Raw genomic sequence first — 23,617 nt, forward strand, 5'->3', positions numbered from 1 at the left:
GTGGTCGTGCTCATGTTAGATTCATTCTCTTCAGAGAACTGTTACCCATCATTGACTATCCGACCAAGCAATGGGAGCCAGGCAAGGAGCAGGCAGCGCTCCTGCCAGTGAGATAACCTTTGTCTCCTTAGTGTCTCCTGGTCCAGAGGTCTCTCTCTCAGCCTTAGCCACAGGGGGTTACAGCTTCCTGAGACCAGGCAAGGCGGACCCCAACATTTCCATACGATTTATAGTGCAACTGTCTCATTGCTGGTAATCTACACCTTCTTGGGAGACAGCAAGGAGGGAAATCCTTAATGATTAAAATCCTTAATGTAAAATGGTGCAGCAAATTTGGAAAACAGTTTGGCAGTTCCTCAAACTGTTAAACAAAGCATTACCATACAACCCAGCAATTCCATCCCTAGGTATATACCCAAGAAAAATGAAAACATATATTCACATAAACTTGTACATGAATGTTCATAGTAGCATTATTCATTATAGCCAAAAAGTGAATCCATAAACTGATGAACTAGATATTTAAAAAGAAACAGTATGTTCATACAGTGGGATGTTATTCGGCAATAAAAACAAAGTACTTACTCATACATTCTATGACATAGATGAACCTTGAAAACATTATAGCAAGTGAAAGAAGCCAGTCACAAGAGGTCACATACTGTATAATTCTTTTTTAAAAAGATTTTATTTATTTATTCTTGATGGGAGAGAAGAGGGAATTTCAGGGGAGAATGGGAAGGGTTTACAGGAACAAATTTAAAGGACACATGGACAAAAACTAGGGGGAGGGTGGTAATGGGAGGGAAGTGGGGAGGGTTGGGTGGGTGGGCTGGAATGGGAGTAAAAGGGAGAAAACTGTACTTGAACAATGATTAAAATAAATTTTTAAAAAAGATTTTATTTATTTATTCTTTGACAGAGAGGAAGGGAGGTAGAAAGACAGGGAGAGAAACATAGATGTGAAAGAGAAATATCAATCACTTGCCTCTTGCACGCAACTTGACCAGGACCAAATCTGCAACCCAGGCACGTGTTCTGACTGGGAATTGAACCTATGACCTTTCACTTTGTGGGAGGACACCCAACCAACTGAGCCACACAGGCCAGGGACAGTATGACTCTTTTTAAATGAAATGTCCAGAGTAGGCAAATGGAGAACCAGAAAGTAGATTAATAGTTGCCTAGAGCTTGGATAATAAGATTGGAGGTGATGACAAATGGGGTGTGAAGTTTTTGGAGGGGTTAGTGAGAATATTCTAAAATTGAGTGTGATAATGGTTACACAGCTTGGTGAAATGCTTAAACTACAATTGTATGCTTTAAATGAGTGAATTGTATGGTATGTGAATTACATTTTAATATAACTGTTAAAAAAGAATGAGTACTACTATTAAAAATGTATATAAAGAAAGCAAGCTTTTCTTTTATCGCCTTATTTTTTATTTTATTTATTTTTAGACAGAGGGGAAGGGAAAGAGGGGGAGAGAAACATCAATGTGTGGTTGCTTCTCATGTGGCCCCTACTGGGGACCTGGACCACACCCCAGGCATGATTCTCTGACTGGGAATTAAACTGGTGACCCTTTGGTTCCCAGGCCAGCACTCAATCCACTGAGCCACACCAGGGAAATCATCACCTTCTATGTTTTAACCTCTAAGTTTGTTTGCATTGTTTCGTGCCTATATAAATTCTTTTAGGCAGTTAAGGGAGAGGCAAAAGTTTTCTTGAATTTGCTAGGTCTTGACTGCCTTCAGCTTAAAATAGTCCCCATGCCAAATGGCATATTTTGGGGATGTTCATTCTGAACCCCTTGAGAAATTTTATAAAAATGAAAAAAATCTCTTAGGGCAATGTTACTCCTTCAGAGCTCACAGCACAAATATAAGTATGTAAACTTATAAGGTAGCTAGCCAGCCATTAAACAATATTACATGTTACTAGTTCCCATTTTATAGCTGGGAAAACTAAATGTTTGCCTTAGGTTACTCAGAGTTTAAACTGATCACGATTCACTCCAGGCTTGGCTTCCTGTATTTACCATAGGGCAAAACAGAAAATTCAGGCTCAGTGATGTGACTCATGGTAGTCCCAGAGCTAGTCAATTGAACACACAGAATTAAACTGGTCTCCCACACATCGACTTACTGGACAAGAATACTTTTCACAAAATAATTCTGGAAACAATTTTCTACATCATGTGATCCCAGAAACCCCTATGTCTGAATCTCCTACAGACTTATGAAAAATTTAGTTTCCTGTGACCCATCTTAAATTTGTGGACAGAGGGAGTAGTGACTTATAATTTTAACAGTGGGAAATTGTAACTCACCCCACCATTCTTTTGACATTGTTTCTGTAAGTGCTGACTCTGACAGATAGGTAGCTTGTATGTAAACAGCATGTTTGTATAAGAATCCTAAGAATTAACTTCAAAATATAGACTCCGACCTTCAGGCATCCCAGTTCCAGGAGACTTGCTGACCTTCAACCGTGAAGGCAGGGACATAAAGTCAGGATGACGAAGAACCAGGACGACTACACCAGGATGATGCACACTGGCCTTATCGGAATGGGCTGTGCTAGTCTGCAGGTAGAGAACTTTCCAACCTCCTTCCTTAATCTCTTTGTTCTGCTCCCCTCTTCTTCCTTACACAAACCTCTGCCCCCACTGAGATGTGGAGATGGGTTTTGAAACGTGAGTTCCCCATCTTCCAGGTGGCCAGGCACCTGAAAATAAACCACTTTCATTTACATCAGCACCTGCCTCTGGAGTACTGGCTTTAGTGGCAGACGGCCAGATATGTGTTCCAGTTACATAGTTTCAGAGTCATTTTTAAACAATGTACTTGGCTGAGGCAGAGCTGGTCAAGCTTAAGTATTATTTTCCTCCTCCTGACTTAAAATCAGTTTCACTTTCCAATTCCTCTTCTGTTTCATAATCACTCAGAAACGAGAACGCATTCCCTGAGGCCTTCCCCGCCTTCCCCTTCCCCTTTAAATAGCTCCTTGAGCATTTACTTGCCACAGACTAGGAAGATTTCTGAAGAGCAAATCATCTTGGACCTCAGCTTTTGAGACGGGCAGAGAAGCAGATTTCAGTCATGAAGTGAGTGAGATAAGAATGCATAAACATTACTGATCGTGAGTGCAAACTGTCAACTGAGTTTCTCAGGTTCAGACAAATTCCTGAGCTGTCTGTTATTTATGGACCAAACATGCCTTTTTCAGTGTTGGCACTTTTTATTTCTGGGGGGTTTTCTGGTCTATGCACTCAGCTCCCTGAATTTCTAGAACAGCTGGTGGAGCTGGGAGCCGGGAGCCAGGAGCCGGGAGCCGGGATGAGCGGGAGGCTTGGCAGGCCTGGTTAAATGCACTCTGGAACTAAGTTCTCTGGTTCAGTGTTAGAACTAAGGGCACTACTCTGTATGGGGTCTTGTTGTTTTTCTTTGAAGGACTAAAAGGCTTTCTTCTTGTCATTTTAAAAAGGAAGCTTTTCTTTTCAGCAGACATTATAGGTGGAATTGGTAGTCCAAACCCGATTCATGGTGAGAAGAATTTGCTCTGAAAGTTGGATCACTTCATGGTGGGAAGTAGAAGAAACAATTCTTACAGATGGGCATTTTGCCCCCATTTCTTATATGAAAACAAACTGAAAGCTTATAGTTGATTTTTATTGCTCCGATGAGACCTGGTGGGCAGCAGGAAATAATTTCTCTTCAGAACATAATCACCTAATCTCTTTTCTAACATGGATTTAATTTCTAGTGACGGGACACAGAGAAACGGTTGCCAGGGGGTGGTGGTGGGTGGCACCGGCGCCTGCACCGACTATGAAGGCACACAGGGGACACTTTGAAGACAAAACAGATGGTCTCTAAGGAGATAGTGGTGATAGTCACATGGGTGCATAGTATATACATCTGTCAAAATTCATCAAACTGTACACTTAAAATGGGTGTATTTTATTGTATGTGACGTGTAACTTTAGTACACTTGATTTTCAAAAGTGCACATAGACCTGCTGAAGTTCTGTCAGCACACAGAGCCTCAGGAGACATAGAACTGAGTGAAAATAAGCCTTTCCCGTCAAACAACCTATGGAGAGGAAGGATCCTAATGACCACTCAGGGAGTGAGGAAAAGAAAACCCAAGGGCTCCCAAATGCTCTGCCCACGCAAATTAGCGGATGGCGTCAGGGAGTGCTGGCATAAGAGTAGTTCACTGTCAAGTGCCTCAGGTTACCTTTTTTTATATGATGAGCTTCTGGTTAATTGTGCCTGCCTGAGTAAGGCTAACCAGAAAAACTGGTTCTGCCCAGAGCCTTGGTAGCAGGCCCACCCAAGAGGTTTTGCAGTGACCTGTGCTTGGGTGTGTCCAGAGCCAGTGACGTGAGGAAACCTGAGAGAGGCGTCCTGGACAGTGCTGGACTAAAGCCCGCCTCAACGCACCCTGTTCCCAGAGGCTGTACTGATCATCGCAGGTTTGACTGCTCGTCCCCAGCAGTGCTAAAAATTGTCAAAAGGAGAGCCACGGGGGGAAATGCCTAGCCCCTGCTGGTTGCCCCATGGGTGCCCTCCTCTGCCCCATCCTCTGAGGAGCTCTGTTGCCCGCCCCACCCACTTAAAACTGTAACACTAATATACTGGTAATCATGGTTGTCAGGGCTTCTATGTGATCAGTAGTTAGTAGTGTCCCTGTCAAGTACACTTATCCCATATCATCCTATTGGGAGTTGGCAGTGTACTCGAAGTGCTTTATATGCGTCATCTTGCATCATCTTTCCCAAAGCTCTATGAAGGAAGGACTCTTCATTTTTATTAGCCTCATCTTCTAGGTGAGTAAAATGGGGCTCAGAAGGTGAGTCCCGTACCCAGGAGTTCACACAGAGAGGTGTCAGCAGGGTCATTATAGGGGTGCTGAATCTAGTTCCAAGCATCTCCTGGCTCTGTGCACAAAGGCCAAAAGGGCGAAATGTCTTAACGCTTTTAATTATGCTCACGTTAGAGAGAAGGGGCAAGGACTGGGAGGACTAGGCCCTCAGGGTTCCTACTTGGAGAGAGAGGAGGACCACTGTTTGACAGCAACTCACTCCTTAGTGCCACACCTTGGATGAAGGTAACAGTGGATCTCCCATGGCATAGTTTTCCATCATTTGGATGGAAGGAAAAAGGCAATTCATTCTAGGCTATTTTCAGAGTAAGGAAATGAGACTAAATGATGTGATTCAAGAACTATCCCAAAGCTGGTCAAAGAGACACCCCAAACCCAGGTGTCCTGTGGTTATTTCTCTCGATGCTAGGCCATCTGACTCACCACATTATCTCCAGCAAGAAACTAGGAAGCTGGCTTTCCAAACACCTCTAGAACAGTGCTTCATAAAACGTGGCCCAGGGACTCCTGTTACCCACCCGGCTCCAGCAGAGCCAAGCACTAGACACTGAGAACCACCGTGGAGGAATATTGGTTATTTGCTCAAAAGCCTGAACTCCCCAGTGGAGTGTAGTTACTGATGAGATAGGGCAAAATTGCAAGACACAGTGGGTTAGGGATTTGGGGACACACTGGGAGCTGATTGTCAGAGGTGAGGTAAGAGTGATAAATCATCTCTTCAGATCTTGAGGACAGCTCTGAGATTCTTTCCGGTGTCCCTCTCTCTGGCCTCATGGGAAAGTAGCCAGGAGGCTACTCCACCTTAGGGATCAGGAGCTGAAACATAACTTAGATGAAGATGTTTCTTTAGCCTGCCAGACATCCAGATCATTAGTCAGATATTGGCTCCTGTCTTCTGCTACCTCGGGGAGCTGTGTGGGGGAAAGGCTCATCTCTGAGGGTGATACACACACACACACACACACACACACACACACACACACACACACCATATTTTTCAGACTATAAGACATCCCCCCTCCCGGCAATTTGGGGAGGAATGAGGTGCATCTTATAGTCCGAATGTAGCTTACCTGGCTTGCTGGTGGGGGAGGGGGTGGCAGCGGAAGAGCAGGGTCACAGATTATTAAATATTTTATCATTTTTTTTTACTTCAAAATTCTTTTTCCTATTTTCCTAGGTGCATCTTATAGTCCTAAAAATACAGTATATAATATATATATGTATATCACACATATACATATATGATTTCTAGGACTAGGATTTAAAGTTAAATTTAGTGAAAGTCATAATGACAGTCAGTTTCACTCCTGCAAAAGAGATTCCAGAGTGTGTGTAAAAGCGCAGTTTCCTGAGCCCAAGCCCAGCCCCAGACTGGACTAGAATCTCTAGCAGTAAGGCCTGGGATCTGCAAGGCATCTCTAGTGCCTTTTTACAAACTCTCAAAAGCAATTCCAGAACCTGTGTAAGAGAGTGAGCTCAGCTCTCACAGCTTCATTTTCAGTTTCTCCTCAGCGGGAATCTTGACAGCATTGCATCAGTTTCGTTTTCCATTTCTACTCCATAAAAGCACAGACCTAAGTGCTAGCACCAGGGGTGGAAACCTCTTCAGCACTTGCTTGCAATCCACAGGCAGAACATAAAATCAGCTCTTCAGAATTACAGAAAAACAGCCATCATGAGGTAATTGTGCCTTGCTTCTCTGACAGAAAGGGGAACATTTCTCACAAATCTTGTTCTGTCATGCAGCTTCCAGAATTATCCTGATTCAGTGTTTGCTTCTGGATTAAAGGTGCACTTAGCTTAACTTAATCATGAATCTCTCTTACCAATTCATGCATTTTTATTTCTGTGGCTCTTTCTGTTTAGAGTCAGGCAGCCTAAGGGCACCGAGGGAGGCACTCGGGCAGCGCTGGCTGCTGGTAGCAGGGAAGGAACAGGAGCTTGTTGAGGGTGACTAGAGGGAACACCTGCTCACATCCTTTCAGGCAACTTCTGGACAATGGGGACTAGGGCCTGCAGGGCAGTCCCTGGAGGTCCTGATCCCTATTTTGTTTTTTCTTTTTTGTAAGACTAAGTTGGAGTTTTGAGAGTTCTGTTGTGGTGGTTGTGATCATTTTAAAAGCATGGCTTATTTCTCAGCAAATGTGCTAATGACTAATTCAGCACTCAGAATTCCAATCTATCTTGAGGTCGCTTCTACCTTGCAACTTGCCTTTTCAGAATTGAGGAATATGTCTTCTTACTAAACTGCCAGACCTCCTCTGGGAACAGGGAGAAAAGTGTGGCAGTTTCAAATTGTGTCGCAGATAGCCAGTCTCACAACCAGCAGGAGTGCTCTGTTAGAATACTAATTACTGGGCCCTGCTTTCTGAAATCCTGATCAGAAATAAAGCTGAGAGGGGGGAAATATATATTTAAAGAGGACCACATATACTTCTAGATGCTGCTCCCTGCTTTGTATGTGTGGAAATGTGAGTGGAGGAAGCCCCAAGTGGGTGGCGAGTCAGAGGGGAAGGAAGGATGTTGTCATAGGTTTGCCTATTTAAGGGCTATTTTAGGGATGAGAAACTGGTGATTGGAGAGCACTTCCAAAAAGTGATGTCCTCCGGGCCCCTTGCTACTCACAGTGTGGTCTGCATCCGACACCCCAGAAAGGTTGTTAGAAAGGCAGTGCCCAGACCTACTGAATTCAGAAGTCCATTTTAACAAGATCCTCAGGTGATTTAGTCCATGCGCGCATTGACATGTGAGAAACACTGCTCTGGAGAGTTTCTTGAAGGGATGGGTTCCTTGGGTGGTGCCTGTTCTAACCAAATAACTGGGCGTGAGTTCTGCCTGTTCCTTCATGTAGTCAGCTGAGATGTAACTACAGCATCTGTGATACAAGCCCCCTCAAGGATTTCCCTGGGAACTCCTATTCTTACTATTTAAACAGGACCTCTTTCTCAAAATTTCAAGATTCTGCTCTAGTCATGGCTTTGACGAGGCCCTGGGAGGAGGTGAGCCTCAGGTCTGTGGGCCACAGCACAGCACGCTGTCTGTCACCACCCAGATAGGTGAGCAGGAGAAGGAGGAAAGACTGTCAGTGGATGGTTCTGGGTGTTTCCTAAGAAGTTGCAGTGCTGCTCTTATCTGCTTCAGTCAGCAAAACCTCAAGGCTGCGGCTTGAGGCTGTGAGAAACTTCCTCCCGGGCCAGAGGGACTTCTACCTACCTCTCCAATGTCTTCTTCTAGATACATGGTCTCCAGGTAGGAAGAGCCTTCAACACCCCATATTTCACCTGAACATAGATAATTTTCTGTGTCAAGTTACTACAGCCATCATTCTACCTACCTGCTTGTCCTTCCTTCAAATATCTGAATTTAATTATTGTTCAGTAATTTATCGAATTTTATGCATATACATATAAAGAGTGTTTAGAGCAACTTTGAAATATACATGATATCAGTAAGTAAGAAAACCTGGACAAATGTATTGCTTTTCAGACAGGCAAGAGTATTTTTTAGTTAAATCAGAATTAACTTCAAATGTCTTATTTTTATATACCCAGTTAAATATGTTAATGTTATCATAAATGTCAATTATATATGAACATGTAAATATGTCAATTAACATTTACAAATATAATGAAAATCAAAGGTAAAAAAATGCAGAGTATCTCATGTACTTAAACTACATAGAAGAAAAAGCGACAAGAATTTCTAAGAAAATATTTGTAAAATTCAACTTTATTGATGTATAATTGACACATTAAATTGTAAGGCTATTTACAGTGTATATTGTAGTGGTTTGATATACATATACATCGTGAAAGGATTCCCTCACCCAACTAGTTAATTAACACATTCATCACCTCACACATTTATACATTTCTGCTGTTCATTTAGTTTTAGTGAGAACATTAAATTCCACTTTCTTAGCCATTTTAGCTGTACCATACAGTGTTACTGACTCCAGCCACCGTTATTACGCACTCAGACCTTACTCAGCTCAGGAGAGAAAGCTTATTCCCTTTTACATACACATTTTCCCCTGCTTTCCTCTCCCTCAACCCTTGGCAACCACTTCTACTCCATTTCTATTAGTTTGATTTTTGTTATTTAGACTCCATATATAAGAGATATACTGTATTTCTGTTTCTCTGTCTGCCTTATTTACTCAGCATAAATGTCCTCAAGGTGCATCAATGATGTCGCAAATGGTAGGATTTCCTTCTCTTTTATGGCCAAATAATAGTGGTCAGAAAAAATGCTTGGTGTGATCTTGCTCTTCTTACATTTTATTAAGACTTGTTGTGTGGCCTAACACACAATCTATCCTGTAGAATGTCCCATGTGTGCTTGCAAAGAGTGTGTGCTCTGCTCTTGTCAGACGGGAAGTTCTGTTTAACTTCATCTGGTCTAACCTGTCATTTCCAATGTCTAACCTGGGCTAAGTCCACTGTTTCTTGATTGATTTTTGTCTGGTGATCTATCCTTTGTCAAAAAGGGATGTTGAAGTCCCTGCTATTATTGTGTTGCTCTCTGTTTCTCCCTGCAGGTCTATTAATATTTGCCTAATGGATTTAGCTGTTCATGTATTGGGTTCATATATTTACAAATACAACATCCTATCATTAGATTGACCCCTTTATTAATATAAAGTGACCTTTTTTGCTTCTTGTTACAGTCTTTGGCTTAAAGTTTATTTTTTCCAATATAAGAACAGCTACCCCTGCCTTCTTTTGTTTGCATGAAATATCTTCTTCCATCCCCAAACTTTCATTCTGTGTGTGTCCTTAAACCTAAAGGCAGCATATAATTGGGTATTATTTTTTATCTATTCAACCACTCTAAGTCTTTTGATTGGAGAATTTAGTCCATTTATTTTAAAAGTATTTATTGATAATTATGGACTTACTGTTGTCAATGATAATAAAAATGCTGCTTTTCTCTCTTTTTAATAAACTATTGCTAAGACTAGATGATGGGTATCTTTTAGGATGACATCTCTCCTTATGTCATTGCATTGCCAAATAAGTTGGCAGTCCTGTTTGGTTCATAATTTTTTTTTCTGAAATTGTGCTAGTCGGTGAAATAAAAAAATATGGACAACACCGGGTTTCATGATTTCTGGGGGCTCTCTCCATTCTCACCATGCCCAGCATCTACTCATAAAAAAGGAGGAGCACAAACTCAGTAAACATACCCCAAGCCCTAGGCAAATATAGATGTGAGAACACACTTGGGGATCTTGTGTGACTTACATAACAAGTAAGGCAAGTGATCTCCCTTGGTGTCTTCCAACGGACAAAACACAAATGTGTCTATTTTGTTTGTTTCTTTCTTGAAACAATTCATTCTCTCTGGGGATCTGGCCTGTCAGGGAGACTACTTCAATCAGACTGAAACTAAGCCTTCCTGGGTCCCAGTGTGACTGTAGGAAGTGGTAGTGAAGATGAATGAAAAAGGACTAAGTCACATAGCATGGTGGCAAACATTCCATGGGTTTTCATTTCTTTTCATGGTTCCTTCTAACCAGACTGTGTGCTCCTAGGGGCAGAGAGGGCCAGGATAATCTTTCTTTTTCCTAGTATCCCCAAAACTAGCAATGTGACACAAAAAAGTAGCTGTTTAAGGGTCACTGGAAGGCTAAATAAAACTTACTTCTCAGAATGTGTGAGGGCTGAGCCCTGACTCAGTCACTGAGCAGGACAAGAGAAATCCAGTACTTCTCACTGCAGGGATCCCGTTTCATCCACCTCACTTCGCCTCCTGCATATCTGCTCACACACTGGAAGTGATGTGCTTTGTGGGTTCTTGCACAGACCATAGCTACACAAAGACAAGTCCAAGAAGCAGGAGGAAACTACCTGCTCTTCTGTCTAGGAAAACTTAGAGATGTGCATTAGTCAAGGCTCTCCAGAAAAACAGAATCAATAGGAGACACACAGACATGCTGCTGGTCAATGACAGGCCCAACCTGCAAAGGCTGAGAAGAGGCAAAGGGGGCTTTGCTAAAAGTTGTCCCAGGCTCTTCATTTTTGAGGAAATTCCATCCTGTTTTCCACAGTGACTACACCAGCTGCATTCCCACCAACAGTGTCTAGGGTTCCCTTTTCTCCACAACCTCACCAGCACTTGTTTGTTGATTGGTTATCATAGCCATCTGACAGGTGTGAAGTGGTATCTCATTGTGGTCTTAATTTGCATCTCTCTGATGGCTAGTGATGCTAAGCATCCTTTCATATGTCTCTGGGCCCTCTGTATGTCCTCCTTGGAGAAGTGTCTGTTCAGGTCCTTTGTCCATTTTTTCATTTGGTGTTTGTCTTCCTAGAGTGGAGTTGTGTGAGATCTTTACGTATTTTGGAGATCAAACCCTTGTCCGAGGTATCACTGGCAAATATGTTTTCCTATATTGTTGGTTCCATTTTCATTTTACTGCTGTCTTTTTTAACCATGCAGAAGTTTTTATTTTGATGAGGTACATTTGTTTATTCTTTCCTTTATGTCCCTTGTTGTAGGGGACGTATCAGCAAAAATATTGCTGCGTGGAATATCTGAGATTTTCCTATGTTCTCCTCTAGGACTTTTATGGTGTCATGATTTACATTTAAGTCTTTTACCCACCTTGAATTTATTTTTGTGTATGGTGTAAGTTGGCAGTCAAGTTTCATTTTCTTGCATGTAGCTGTCCAGATCTCCAAACACCATGTGTTAAAGAGGCTAATTTTACTCTATTTTATGCTTCTGCCCCTTTTGATGAATATTAATTGACCATAGAGACATGGGTTTATTTCTGGGATCTCTGCTCTCTTCCATTGGTCTATGTGTCTGCTCTTATGCTGGTACCAGGCTGTTTTGATTACAGCAGCCTTGTAATATAGTTTGATGTCAGGTATTGTGATCCCTCCTTGTTCTTTCTCAAAATTACTGCAGCTATTTGGGGACATTTACGATTTCATATAAATTTTTGAAATATTTGTTCTATATCTGTGAAATATGTCATTGGTATGTTAATAGGGATTGTGTTGAATCTATAAATTGCTTTGGGTAGTGTGGACATTTTGATAATGTTAGATCTTCCAATCCATGAGCATGGTTTATGATTCCATTTATTTGTGTCTTCTTTAATTTCTTTCTTCAGTCTTCTGTAGTTTTCTGAGTACAGGTCTTTTACCTCCTTGGTTGTGTTCATTCCTAGGTACTTTATTTTTCTTGTTGCTATAGCAAATGAGATTTTATTCCTGATTTCTGTTTCTGATATTTCATTGTTGGTTTACAAAAATGCCTTCACTTTCTGGATATTGACTTTGTATCCCACTGCTTTACCAAATTCACTTATTAGATCAAGTAGTTTTTTGGCAGAGTCTATAGGGTTTTCTATGTACACTATCATGTCATCTGTAAAAAATGACCTGATTGGTGTAGTTCCGTGGACTGAGTGCGAGCCTGCAAACCAAAATGTTGCTCGTTTGATTCCCAGTCAGGGTATATGCCTGGCTTGCAGGACAGGTCCTCAGTAGAGGGTACACAAGAGGCAACTGCACATTGATGTTTAATTTCCCCTCTTTCTCCCTCCCTTCCCCTCTCTCTAATAGTAAATAAATAAAATCTTTTTTAAAAATGACAGTTTTACTTCCTCCTTCCCAATTTGGATGCCTTTTATTTCTTTTTATTGTCTGATGGCTGTGGCTAGGACTTCCAATACTATATTGAATAGAAGTGGTGAAAGTTAACATCCTTGTCTTGTTCCTGATCTCAGTGGGAAAGCTTTTAGTTTTTGCCTGTTAAGAATGATGTTGGCTGTAGGTTTTTCATATATATGGCCTTTATTATGTGGAGGCATGCTCCCTTTACTCCCACTTTGCTGAGTGTTTTTATCATAAATGAGTGCTGTACTTTATCAAATGCTTTTTCAGCATCTATTGACATGGTCATGTGATTTTTGCCTTTTCTTTTGTTTATGTGATGGAGTACATTTATTGATTTGCAAATGTTGTACCATCCTCACATCCCTGGGATGAATCCCACTTGATCATGGTGTATGATCTTTTCAATGTATTGTTGGATATGGTTTGCCAAATTTTGTTGAGGATTTTAGTATCTACATTCATCAGTGATATTGGCCTGTAGTGTTCTTTCTTTGTTGTGTCTTTATCTGGTGTTGTGTCTTTATCTGGTTTTGGGATTAAGATGCTGGCCTCATAAAAAGAGTTTGGGAGTCTTTTTCCTTGGATTTTTTGGAATTGTCTGAGAAGGACAGGAGTTAGTTCTTCCTTAAATATTTTGTAAAACATTTTGTAAAATGTTTTGTAAAAACTGTCTGGTCCAGGGCTTTTCTGTGCTGGGAGTTTTTTTATTACTGCTTCAATTTCACCAGCTGTTATCAGTCTGTTCAGGCTTTCTGCTTCTTCCTCATTTAGTTTTGGAATATTAAATTTCTAGAAATTTGTCCATTTCACTCAGGTTTTAAATTCCTTGGCATATAGTTGTTCGTAGTAATTCCTTAGAGTCCTTTATATTTCTGTGGTATAAGTTGTAATTTCTCCTCTTTCATTTCTCATTTTACTGCTTTGGATCCTCTCTTGTTTTTTCTTGATGAGTCTGGCTAAAGGCTTGTCGATATAGTTTATCTTTTCAAAGAACAAGCTCCTGGATTTATTGATCTTTTTAATTGTTCTTTTAGTCTCTATGTCACTTAATTCCTCTCTGATCTGGATTATTTCCTTCCTTCTACTCTCTGGGCTTTGTCTGTTGTTGTTCCTCTAGTTCTTGTAGTTGTAGGGTTAGGTTATTTATTTGAAATATTTCTATCTTTTTTAGGTTGTCTTGTATTGCTATGAAGTTCCCTCTCAGGACTACCTTTGCTGTGTCCCATAGGTTTGGGTCTCTTGTGTGTTCATTTTCATTTGTTTTTAGAAATTTTGATTTCTTCTTGGATCTCTTTGTTAACTCATTCATTGTTTAATAGCATGTTATTTAGTCTCCATGAATTTGAATGTTTTGATTTTTTTTCTTGAGGTTGGTTTATAGTTTCAAACCATTGTGATCTGAGAAAATGCTTGATATGACTTCAATTTTCTTGAATTTGTTGAGGCTTGTTTTGTGTCCGATCATGTGGTCCATCTTTGAAAATGTTTCATACACGTTTGAATAGAATGCATATTTTCCTTCTTTGGAATGAAAGATTCTGCACGTATCAGTTAAGTCCATGATCTCAGATGTAGTTCAGTTCCACAATAGCCTTGTTGATTCTTTGTTCAGAATATCTGTCCATTGTTGACAATGGGGTGTTAAAATCCCCTACTATAAGTATGTTGCTCTCTATATCTTTCTTAAAGTCCTCCAAGATTTTCTTATGCATTTGGGTGCTCCTATGATGGGTGCATATATGTTTACAATGTTTATGTCTTCTTGATGGAGTCTTCCCTTAAGTATAATGAAGTGTCCTTCCGTGTCTCTTTTTATGGCTTTTGTTTTGAAGTGTATGTTGTCTGTTATAAGTATTGCTACCCCAACTTTTTTTTTTCCTTTCCATTTGTTTGGAATATTTTTTCCAACCCTTCACTTTTATTCTGTGTAGGTCTTTTGTTCTGAGGTGGGTCTCGTGGTTGCATATATGCAGATCATGTTTTCTTATCCATTCAGCTACCCTATGCCTTTTTTTATAATGTTTCTATTTTTTTGTTTAAGATTTTATTTAATTATTTTTAGAGAAAGGGGAAGAGAGGGAGAAAGAGAGGGAGAAAAACATCAATGTGTGGTTTCTCATGTGGCCCTTACTGGGGATCTGGCCTGCAACCCAGGCATGTGCCCTGACTGGGAATTGAACTGGTGACCCTTTGGTTCACAGCCCATGCTCAGTTCACTGAGTCACACCAGCCAGGGCTACCCTTGTCTTTGGATCAAAACATTTAGTCCATTTACATTTAAGGCTATCATTAGTAGGTACTAATTCATTGCCATTTTCCCCTTTGTACCTATGTTCCTCTCTCTCTCTCATTTTTTCCTTCATCTTTTTAAAGCAGCTCCTTTAGCATATCTTGCAATGTTGATTGGGGGAGGTGTATTCTTTCAGCCTTCTTTTGTCTGGAAAACTCCTTATTTCACCTTCCATTTTAATTGAGAGCCTTGCTGGGTAGAGTAGTCTTGGTTGCAGGCCTTTGCTTTCCATTACGTGGAATATTTCTTGCCATTCCCTTCTGACTTACAATGTTTCTGTTGAGAAGTCAGCTTCTAGCCTTATTGGGGCTCCCTCGTATGTTACTGGCTATTTCTCCCTTGCTGCCCTTAAGATTCTCTCTGTCTTTGAATTTTGTTATTTTAAAAATGACATGTCTTGGAGTGGGCCTCTTTGAATTCATCTTGATTGGGATCCTCTGTACTGCCTGGTCTTGCCTCACTTTTTCTCTCATCAAGTTAGGGAAGTTGTCTATCAGTACTTTTTCAAGCACATTTTCTATCCCTTGCTCCTCCTCTTCTTCCAATATGCCTGTTATACGGATATTATTACATTTCATGTTGCCCTGCAGATCTCTTATTCCCTCTTCATTCTTTTTGAGTCTTTTTTCATTTTTTGGCTCTGTCTGGGAATTTTTTCTACCTTGTCCTTCAGCTCAGTGATTCAATCCTGTGCTTCATCTAACCTGTTTTTAATTCCTTCTACTGTGTTCTTCATTTCAAATATTGTATTTTTCATTTCCTCCTATCTCTTATTGATAGTTTCTATGTGCCTTTTTATGCTGGTGTAGTTTGCAGTAAGTTCCTTGCAACTTCTGTGGAATTCTTTGAAGTTCTCACTAAGCTCAGTGACAGTCCTTATAACCATTATTTTGAATTCTGTGTCTGATAGTTGGGTTGCCTCAATTTTGTGTGGTAGTCTTTCTGGGGATTTTTCCTTTTCTTTCAATTGGGGGTTCTTTGTCTCCCTATTTTATATAACTCTTCTTGTTGTTGTTGTTGTTTTCCTGCTTGGTAGGTTTATCTGCTTTGACTCCCTGTCTTTGTGGTGTGCTCTTCTGTGGTAGGAGACCTGTGAGTCTCAGTGGTGCAATCTCCTGATCACCTGCCCTTGGTGCTCTTGCACTGACCTTCATGCCTTTTATGTGGTTGTAATTGGGTTTTGGTTGCTGTTGTGTCATTCTTTGGTGGGTTTTTCCTTCTGGCTGTCTGACTGAGGGTCATTCCGCCCTCCATGTCTTGTATACTGCTGAACAGGTGCTGCCAGAACAAAAACCAAACAGCTGCCCTGGCTGGTGTAGCTCGGTGGATTGAGCGCAGGCTGTGAACCAAAGCATCGCAGGTTCGATTCCCAATCAGGGCACGTGCCTGGGTTGCAGGCCACAGCCCCCAGCAACCACACATTGATGTTTGTCTCTCTCTCTTTCTCCCTCCCTTCCCTCTCTAAAAATAAATAAATAAAGTCTTTTAAAAAGAGTCTACTTAAAAAAAAAAAAACAGCTCAGGAAACAGACCCACACCCACAAAGATATCCCCTGCCCACAATTACACTATCAACAGCCAATGCACCAATATTAATAAAGGTATAAAGAGATTAAGACTATTATAGAAAAGGAAAAATGAATGTGAGATAACTAACTGAAATAAAAGAGATTTTGCAAGGGCAGAGGGAGGGGCAATAATAAGAGTAGGAAATAGAGACAAGGCAAAGCAGGAAAGAAAATAAAATTTACTTTGTAATTAAAAAGGGAGAAGGGAAGGCGGTATAAGAGAGGAGAAGTGTGTAGTACTAGGTTAAAATCAAAATTTAAAGAAAATATGTATATCTGTATATATCCAGTAAAAGAAAAAACAGACAACTACAACAAAAAAATATGTATATATACATAAAATAATATGGCCATAACTGCAGAAAAGTCTCTACCAGAGAGATATCAACAACCAACAAGTTAAGATTTATATATTTGGAATGGGAATAAGAGGGCACAAGGACAGAAAGAAGAGCTTCAGAGATGTCTAGAGGAAAGAAAAGTTAGTTTGAGAGGATAAAGGGAGAAGGAATAAAGGATGAAAATCTGGCTAAGAAGGAATAATTAATATTTAAAACAAAAAAAGGGAAGGGCAGGAGGAAGGCAAAATGGTGTAGCAGAGGGGAACAGTGAAATTTGAGATTTAAAATGCAAAGAGAGTCACAGTCTAGAAATAAGATTGAAGAACTGTAACAATAACAACAAGCTCCTTATCCACTACCTATGAACAAAGATTGATAAAGGTGGAGAGACAATAAGGGCATTTCAAGAACGGGAAAAGGAATGTGACCTAATGACAATCACAAATGATTTTGAAAGGCTAGAAGGGGGAGCAATAGTAATAGTGCAGATTAGAAACAGTGATAACAAGAGAGAAAATGGAATTTTAAAAATATATACAAAGGAGGAGGAAGGAGGTAGTGTGGAGTAAGAGAAGGGAAGAGCAATATATGAGATTTGAAATAAACTATATTGTAAAACCTGGTGTTTTATTATGCCCAAACTTGAAGGATATGAAATGAATCTTAAACAGCTTTGCAGGAGAGAATATAGCATCTTCTTGTGCTTGTCTCTATCTTCTCTGCTCTGCTGGGTTTAGTAAATTGGGCTGGGGAGCTGTGTAGCTTGCAGTGCTGATGCAAGGCCTTTCCCTTCTTTCCCCTGAGGAAATGTACACAGCAGAAAACTCCTGGGCCTGAACCTCACCACTCTGCAGAGCCTGTAATCCCACAGGTGGGGATTGGGTTTGCCTATCTGTGTAAGGCTCTGGCTGATAGGAGCAAATCTCATTCAGATCCTGCCCTCCAGATCCAAGACACCGGGCCACTCTCCCACAGTAGGTTCACCCAAATTCTCCACTCTGTGCTGCCCTTTGCTTGCTAGCTGTGTTGGCTCAGGTCATCCCCCTCAGTGTTTTTCTGCCTCTGAGATTTTTGATTAGCAAAGCTGTTGCATCCTGCCCGGGTGCACTGGCTGCCCAGGTGCACTGGCCTGCACACTCAGCCCCTGCCAAGCCTAGGGTACCTCTCAGCCCCCTCTGTAAAAGAGCATCTCTATGGTGCCCATGATGTAGTGCAGGTCCCTGGGGACCCTATTCTCCACACACTCCCTCTCCCTAAAAATCACAGTGTCTCACAGTCAGGATTGGCCAGCTCCTTACAGGGCCTCTGACAATTTTAGATAAAGTTTCTCTGACTCTTTTAACACAAGGCAGTGAAAGTGTGATGTCCCTGCTTCCTCCAGAGGTCTTTTGCCTCAGGCCTGCCTGTCCATGACATGCTGTTTCTGAAGCCTGCACCTCCCAGGCCTTCTCTTGCCACCCTGGTAGTTTTGGACGCTGAGCGACCCGACTCTGCACACCCAGCAGTGCTGGGCTGGGCAGCAGTGGCAGGCCACCTGGAAAGCCTGGGGCCAGCTGCCCCAGGCTCCCACCACAGGCTGGTGGGTTCCTGCGTACTCCCGCACACGCCTAGTGCTCTCCTCTGCACACTCTCACTCATGGACACTTTCACTCCCTCTCCTCTCTGAATTCTGACTTCAAGTCTAGTCCGTGTCTGCGAGCAGATGAGTGGAGCTGCATGCTATATGGCTGCCATCTTGGATTCTCCAAAAGTAGGCAGGTATTGAATACAAGTGATGCAGTCACCGGCCTGCAGTGTCTGCGCCATTATGGATGAAATGAGACATTCACACAGACTACCAAGCACGGTGGAGGAAAAGGGACAGCATGGCTTTTCTCTCAAGAGGAGCAAAAGCTTCAGCCCTTGCTCCAATGAGCATTTATTGTCTTCCTGGGCACATTATAAGAAGGTCCTCATTTACTATGCACAGGTTTGCTTTAGGTGGTTACCTTTTACAATAAACAAAGGAGCCAATGCCGTTAATCACATCACAGAGGAGGGATATTTGCAAGTGAAAAGGCAAAAGTGGTTGGACCAGTTACACTCATCCTTGGAAGATTTAGCATGGTTTTTAGGAAGTTGCTTTGCAGTAAATGTCCTCAGTTCAGCGTGAGGGAGTTTTAGCAAAAAGCAAGACTCACAGTGGCCTAGGTACATTGCAGGCCTGATTCCCCATGGTAGAACCTATCCGTGGGTCCTGTGCATCTCTCAATGGGAGCTGGGCCCACGCCTCGCAGAGCAGTCTCCTACAACAAGGAATGGGCTCATAGAGAGTGACTTCAATGAATATTTCTAAGTGATTTTGTACATTTTCAGCAGGGAAACCAAGCTGGATCTTCAGCTTTATGTTCACTTCCTGCAAGGGAAGAAGAGGCTTTCTACAATTGGACATTTTGGTTTTCCTCTTTGAGAATTTTAACACCCTTTTGTGTCATTTCTACTTAATTTGGAAACATTCATTTTTACCTGCTTTTTAAAATACTGCCCTTACTTTTTCCAGTAAAAATCCTCAATAATGCTAGTATATATATTTATGTAAATGAGCTACAGAGAGATATTTATCATTATGAGTATTTGGCTCATATGATTATGGAGGCTGAGACATGCCATGGTCCACTGTCTGCAAGCTGCAGTGGTGTAGTTCCAGTTTGAGTCCAAAAACCTGAGAACCAGTAGTGCCAATAGTGTAAATTCCAGTCAGAGTGAAGGAAAAAACCAATGTTCCAGTTCAACCAGCCACTCAGAGAGAACAAATTCACCCTTTCTCTGTATCCCACCCCCATTCCCCACCCTCAGGCCCTCAACAGATTGGATGCTGTAGGGGGCAATCAGCTTTACTCAGTCCACCAACTCAAATGCTGATCTCTTCTGGGAACACAGATATCCCAGAACTGATGTTTAACTAGATATCTGGGCATCCCATGGCCCATTCAAGTTGACACACACAATTAACCTTTATTTGCATCACAGGGTTTAATGCTTGGCAGGTGCTCATCACAGTGACCATGTTTATTTTTTCCACAGTGAGGTCAGCAAGAGCTCGCTGGAGAAAATCCTTCCACAGCTGAAATGCCATTTCACGTGGGACTTACTTAAGGAAGAAAGTGTTTCATCTGATCTAGAAGATAGAGTGCGTAACCAGATTGAATTTTTAAACCCTGAGTTCAAATCTACCATGTACAACTTGTTGGCCTACATCAAACACCTACGTGGTCAAAATGAGACAGCGCTGGAATGCTTACAGAAAGCTGAAGAGTCCATTCAGCAAGAGCATGCTGACCAAGCAGAAATCCGAAGTCTGGTCACCTGGGGAAACTACGCCTGGGTCTACTACCACATGGGCAGGCTCTCAGAAGCTCAGGTTTATGCAGACAAGGTCAAACAGGTGTGCAAGAAGTATTCCAATCCTTACAGTATTGAGTGTCCTGAGCTTGACTGTGAAGAAGGGTGGACCCTGCTAAGGTGTGGAGGGAAACAAAATGAAAAGGCTAAGGTGTATTTTGAAAAGGCTCTAGAAAAGAAACCCAACAACCCAGAATTCTCTGCTGGGCTGGCAATCGCAATGTACCGCCTGGATGAGAAACCACCAAAGCAGTTCTGTGTCAGTGTTCTCAAGCAGGCCATTGAGCTCAGTCCTGACAATCAGTATGTCAAAGTTCTCTTGGCCCTGAAATTTCAAAAGATAAATAAAGAAGCCGAAGGGGAGCCATTGGTGGTAGAGGCCCTGGAGAAAGCCCCTTGCCAAACTGATGTCCTTCTCAGTGCAGCCAAATTTTACAAAAAAAAAGGTGATCTAGACAAAGCTATTGAATTGTTTCAAAAGGCGCTTGTATCCTTGCCAAACAATGGCTACATCGATCAGCAGATTGCAAGCTGCTATAGAGCGAAAGAGAAACAAATTCAGAGCGCAGAGGACTCCGAAGCTGATAGGAATAGAGAGAAGATTGAAGAACTGAGGAAATATGCTAGGAAGTATTCAAATAAAGCTACTGAAAAGGGACTAAATCCTATATATGCATATTCTGACCTCACTGAGCTGGAAACAGAAGAATGTCTTGAGACAGCTTTCCCTGAGGCTTCGAGGAAACAATTCTATCAGGGCTATTCCAACTTTCAGGAGTATCAGGGGAAGTCTGAAGACACTTCTGTCCTACCTCATTTAAATGTTCTGCCCATAAACACAAAATCGACTGAGAAGGAAAAAGTGAAGTACCAGCCACAGAATGGAGCCGAAAATCAGCTTCCGCAAAATGCACCAAATTCTTGGTATCTCCAAGGATTAACTCACAAGATGAATGGAGACCTGCAGCAAGCAGCCGAGTGCTTTGAGAGGGAACTGGGCCGCCTGTTGAAGAACAGCCCTTCAGGCATAAGCAGTTTTTTCCTGCCAGCATCGGAGCTTGAAGACGGCCATGCAGAAGTGAGCCAGGGTACAGATGGCTTCCCTCTCAGTGAGCTCCCTGACCCCGGAGCTGAAACAGAGAGGGGGGAAAGGAGAGGAGAGGGAGAAGCCTGTAACTGCCATGAGGGGAAGAAGGATGGGAAGGCAGGCGTTCCCCAGTCTGAGCTTGCTGACTAGGTGGTCTTGCTTATATGAGGCTTTAAGGTACATTGTTAGAGAGCTCTTTCCTCATGCCTGTCTCACCAGTTCCGTACCAGCCACACACAGTTGTGTAGTCTGCAGGTCTTATAAGAAATGACTACTAGAAGCAGAGCTTCAAACCCACAAAAAGTGATTAATTCTCAGTTTGCACTCAGTTCACCAGAAATTCCCCATTTCTGCCCTTTCTTGCCAAGGGTCATAGCTCGAGATTACCTACCAACAGAATCGCACATCTTTCATCCCATTACTATTTAACCTTCTGGGCCGCCTAGAAGACTAGTTTTTGATCAACCCTAAAGTATTCTTTACTTGTTGTTCTTGATTTCAGCCATGTATGAGTAATATGTATATTTTTGATAGTGATACTACAATAAATATATATTGGTGATAGTGATACTACAATAAATTTCATAATTTCAACTCACGATAGAAGTGACTGTGTGGTTTGCATGTGTGACTAAGAGTGATGTTAATTCCCCAAGGTCTCTGTTTAGAGCTGAGGGGGAAGGCGGGTAATTGCTACAGCCATGCCATGCTATTCTCAACATGTCCACATTAGCTCGTCCTTGGAACTAACAACACTCTCACTCTGTAGCTAGCCCATCCTAGGGCTGTGGGGGCTATGACTCTCACTGCAGCTCAGGAACCTCACCCAAGCCCAGTGCCCTGTCAGCAGCTGCCGCTGTAGACCAGGGTTGTTGTGCACCCAGGAATATCTTGGCAATTGCCACCCTGCTAAACACCATTTCATAGTCCCCTGCACTTCATGCTGAGTATGGTGACACACACATACACACAGTGATTATAGAGAAACATTGACTTCCAATTTGAGATTAAGAGAGAAGAGTTTGGATGTTCCTGCTTCTTTGTCTCTACTAAATTATGTGAGAATATACTTGCAACTGGCATCTGCCAGGAAATAGACTCTTATCCCAAGTATGCCCAAGAATGGTGCTGTGTTCCTAGCCAGTGTCCCCATGGTTTGGGAATCTAGGAACAGCCATCTGGGGAAGGAGAGTCTTACAAAGGAAAATCCTCACAGGAAACTGGGTAGGCTGGAGAGAGATCCACACTTGGCCAGTCTTTGCCCGTCTTCGCTCCCCTTCACACCTCCACATGGAGGTGCATGGCTGAATAGCTTTTGCATTGTTTTTTCCAGTGCAAAGTCTAAGAAGTCACATCAGGAGTCCCCAAGACAATCTCTGGGTCTGGTAGGTTTCACTGCAAGGACTCACAGGCCTTAGTAGAGCTATACTCATGGCTAAGATTGACAACAAAACGATACAAAGCAAAATCAGCACAGGGAAAAAGCACAGGTCCAAGGATAAAGAAAACAAGGCATGAGTTTCCCAGAGTCTCTCCCAGTAGAATCATACTGGGAGAATCATACAGGATCTTCTTGATTCTTCCAGCATCAAATTGGAACAACTCTTACGAAGCTTGTTAGAGACTTCATGGCCAATGGTTCCACTGGGGACTAGTTAGTTACATAAGGACACCTAGGCTTAGCAGGTATCAGCATTAACTATATCATTTGCATAAACAATAACCATGCTTATTGGTTAGGGAATGGTGGGAACACTCCAAAAATCCAAGTTCCCAGATGCCAACTAAGAGCCAATCTTGCAAACTGGCCTTTCTAAAAATCATGGCCTCCAGCCTAATGCTTTTCTGCACAGTCCATCCCCTTGGTCCCTTAGCCAAGGTGTATTTAAAGCCAAAGTATTGTCAGTAGGATCTCCCATGTCAGGATGAGATCTTACAGTATGGGCCTCAGCTATGCCATTTAGAGATCCTGAATTTAGTCATCCTACTAATTATTAAGGTTTATGTTGGAAGCCCAAGTCACTTCCTCCCTGAATTTCTGTACTATCCTTTTTACCTGACGGCATAGCATAACTCTGGCTATGACCTGGCTGCCTCCCAGGGCTGAAGCATTATCATCGTATGCATACATAAGAAGTACAATCTCAGAAAACATATATGGTGCCCCTGGAAACAGAATTTAGTTGTTTAGGTATTCCAAGCAAAACATACTTTAGTTGGGTAGTACAGGTTAATAGGTTCTCCGGGTGTGGCCTTCCACTGGAGGGCTTTCAGTCCAGTCCAAAAAAATTCGGTTGAGTAGTTGGTTTTAGAGGAACTGCCTGACAGTTAGTTCCAAACATTTGCTTAACCCTGATACCAACCACCAGTTCATATGTGTCATGAGTGAAGATGATATCTGAGCTTTTCTGGGTGAAAA

The 23,617-nt window shown here is 41.9% G+C and overlaps 1 protein-coding gene across 3 annotated transcripts; it reads left to right on the forward strand.

Annotated features, from left to right (window-relative positions):
* The first annotated feature begins 2,956 nt into the window (after positions 1-2,956).
* Positions 2,957-21,796, forward strand: IFIT3 (interferon induced protein with tetratricopeptide repeats 3). 3 transcript variants are annotated; one of them, XM_045854123.1, is made up of 2 exons: positions 2,957-3,110; positions 19,794-21,796. In XM_045854123.1, the coding sequence occupies exons 1-2, from the start codon at positions 3,106-3,108 to the stop codon at positions 21,346-21,348; spliced, it is 1,560 nt and encodes a 519-aa protein (XP_045710079.1). In that variant the 5' UTR covers positions 2,957-3,105; the 3' UTR covers positions 21,349-21,796. The 3 variants fall into 3 exon arrangements, with proteins under 3 accessions (XP_045710079.1, XP_045710080.1, XP_045710078.1); XM_045854124.1 differs by lacking the exon at positions 2,957-3,110 and adding an exon at positions 6,466-6,577; XM_045854122.1 differs by lacking the exon at positions 2,957-3,110 and adding an exon at positions 8,107-8,146.
* Positions 21,797-23,617: the final 1,821 nt, after the last annotated feature.

Source organism: Phyllostomus hastatus, unplaced genomic scaffold (genome assembly GCF_019186645.2).
Source record: "Phyllostomus hastatus isolate PE091 unplaced genomic scaffold, TTU_PhHast_1.1 phas_scaffold_1066, whole genome shotgun sequence".
NCBI lineage: Eukaryota > Metazoa > Chordata > Mammalia > Chiroptera > Phyllostomidae > Phyllostomus > Phyllostomus hastatus.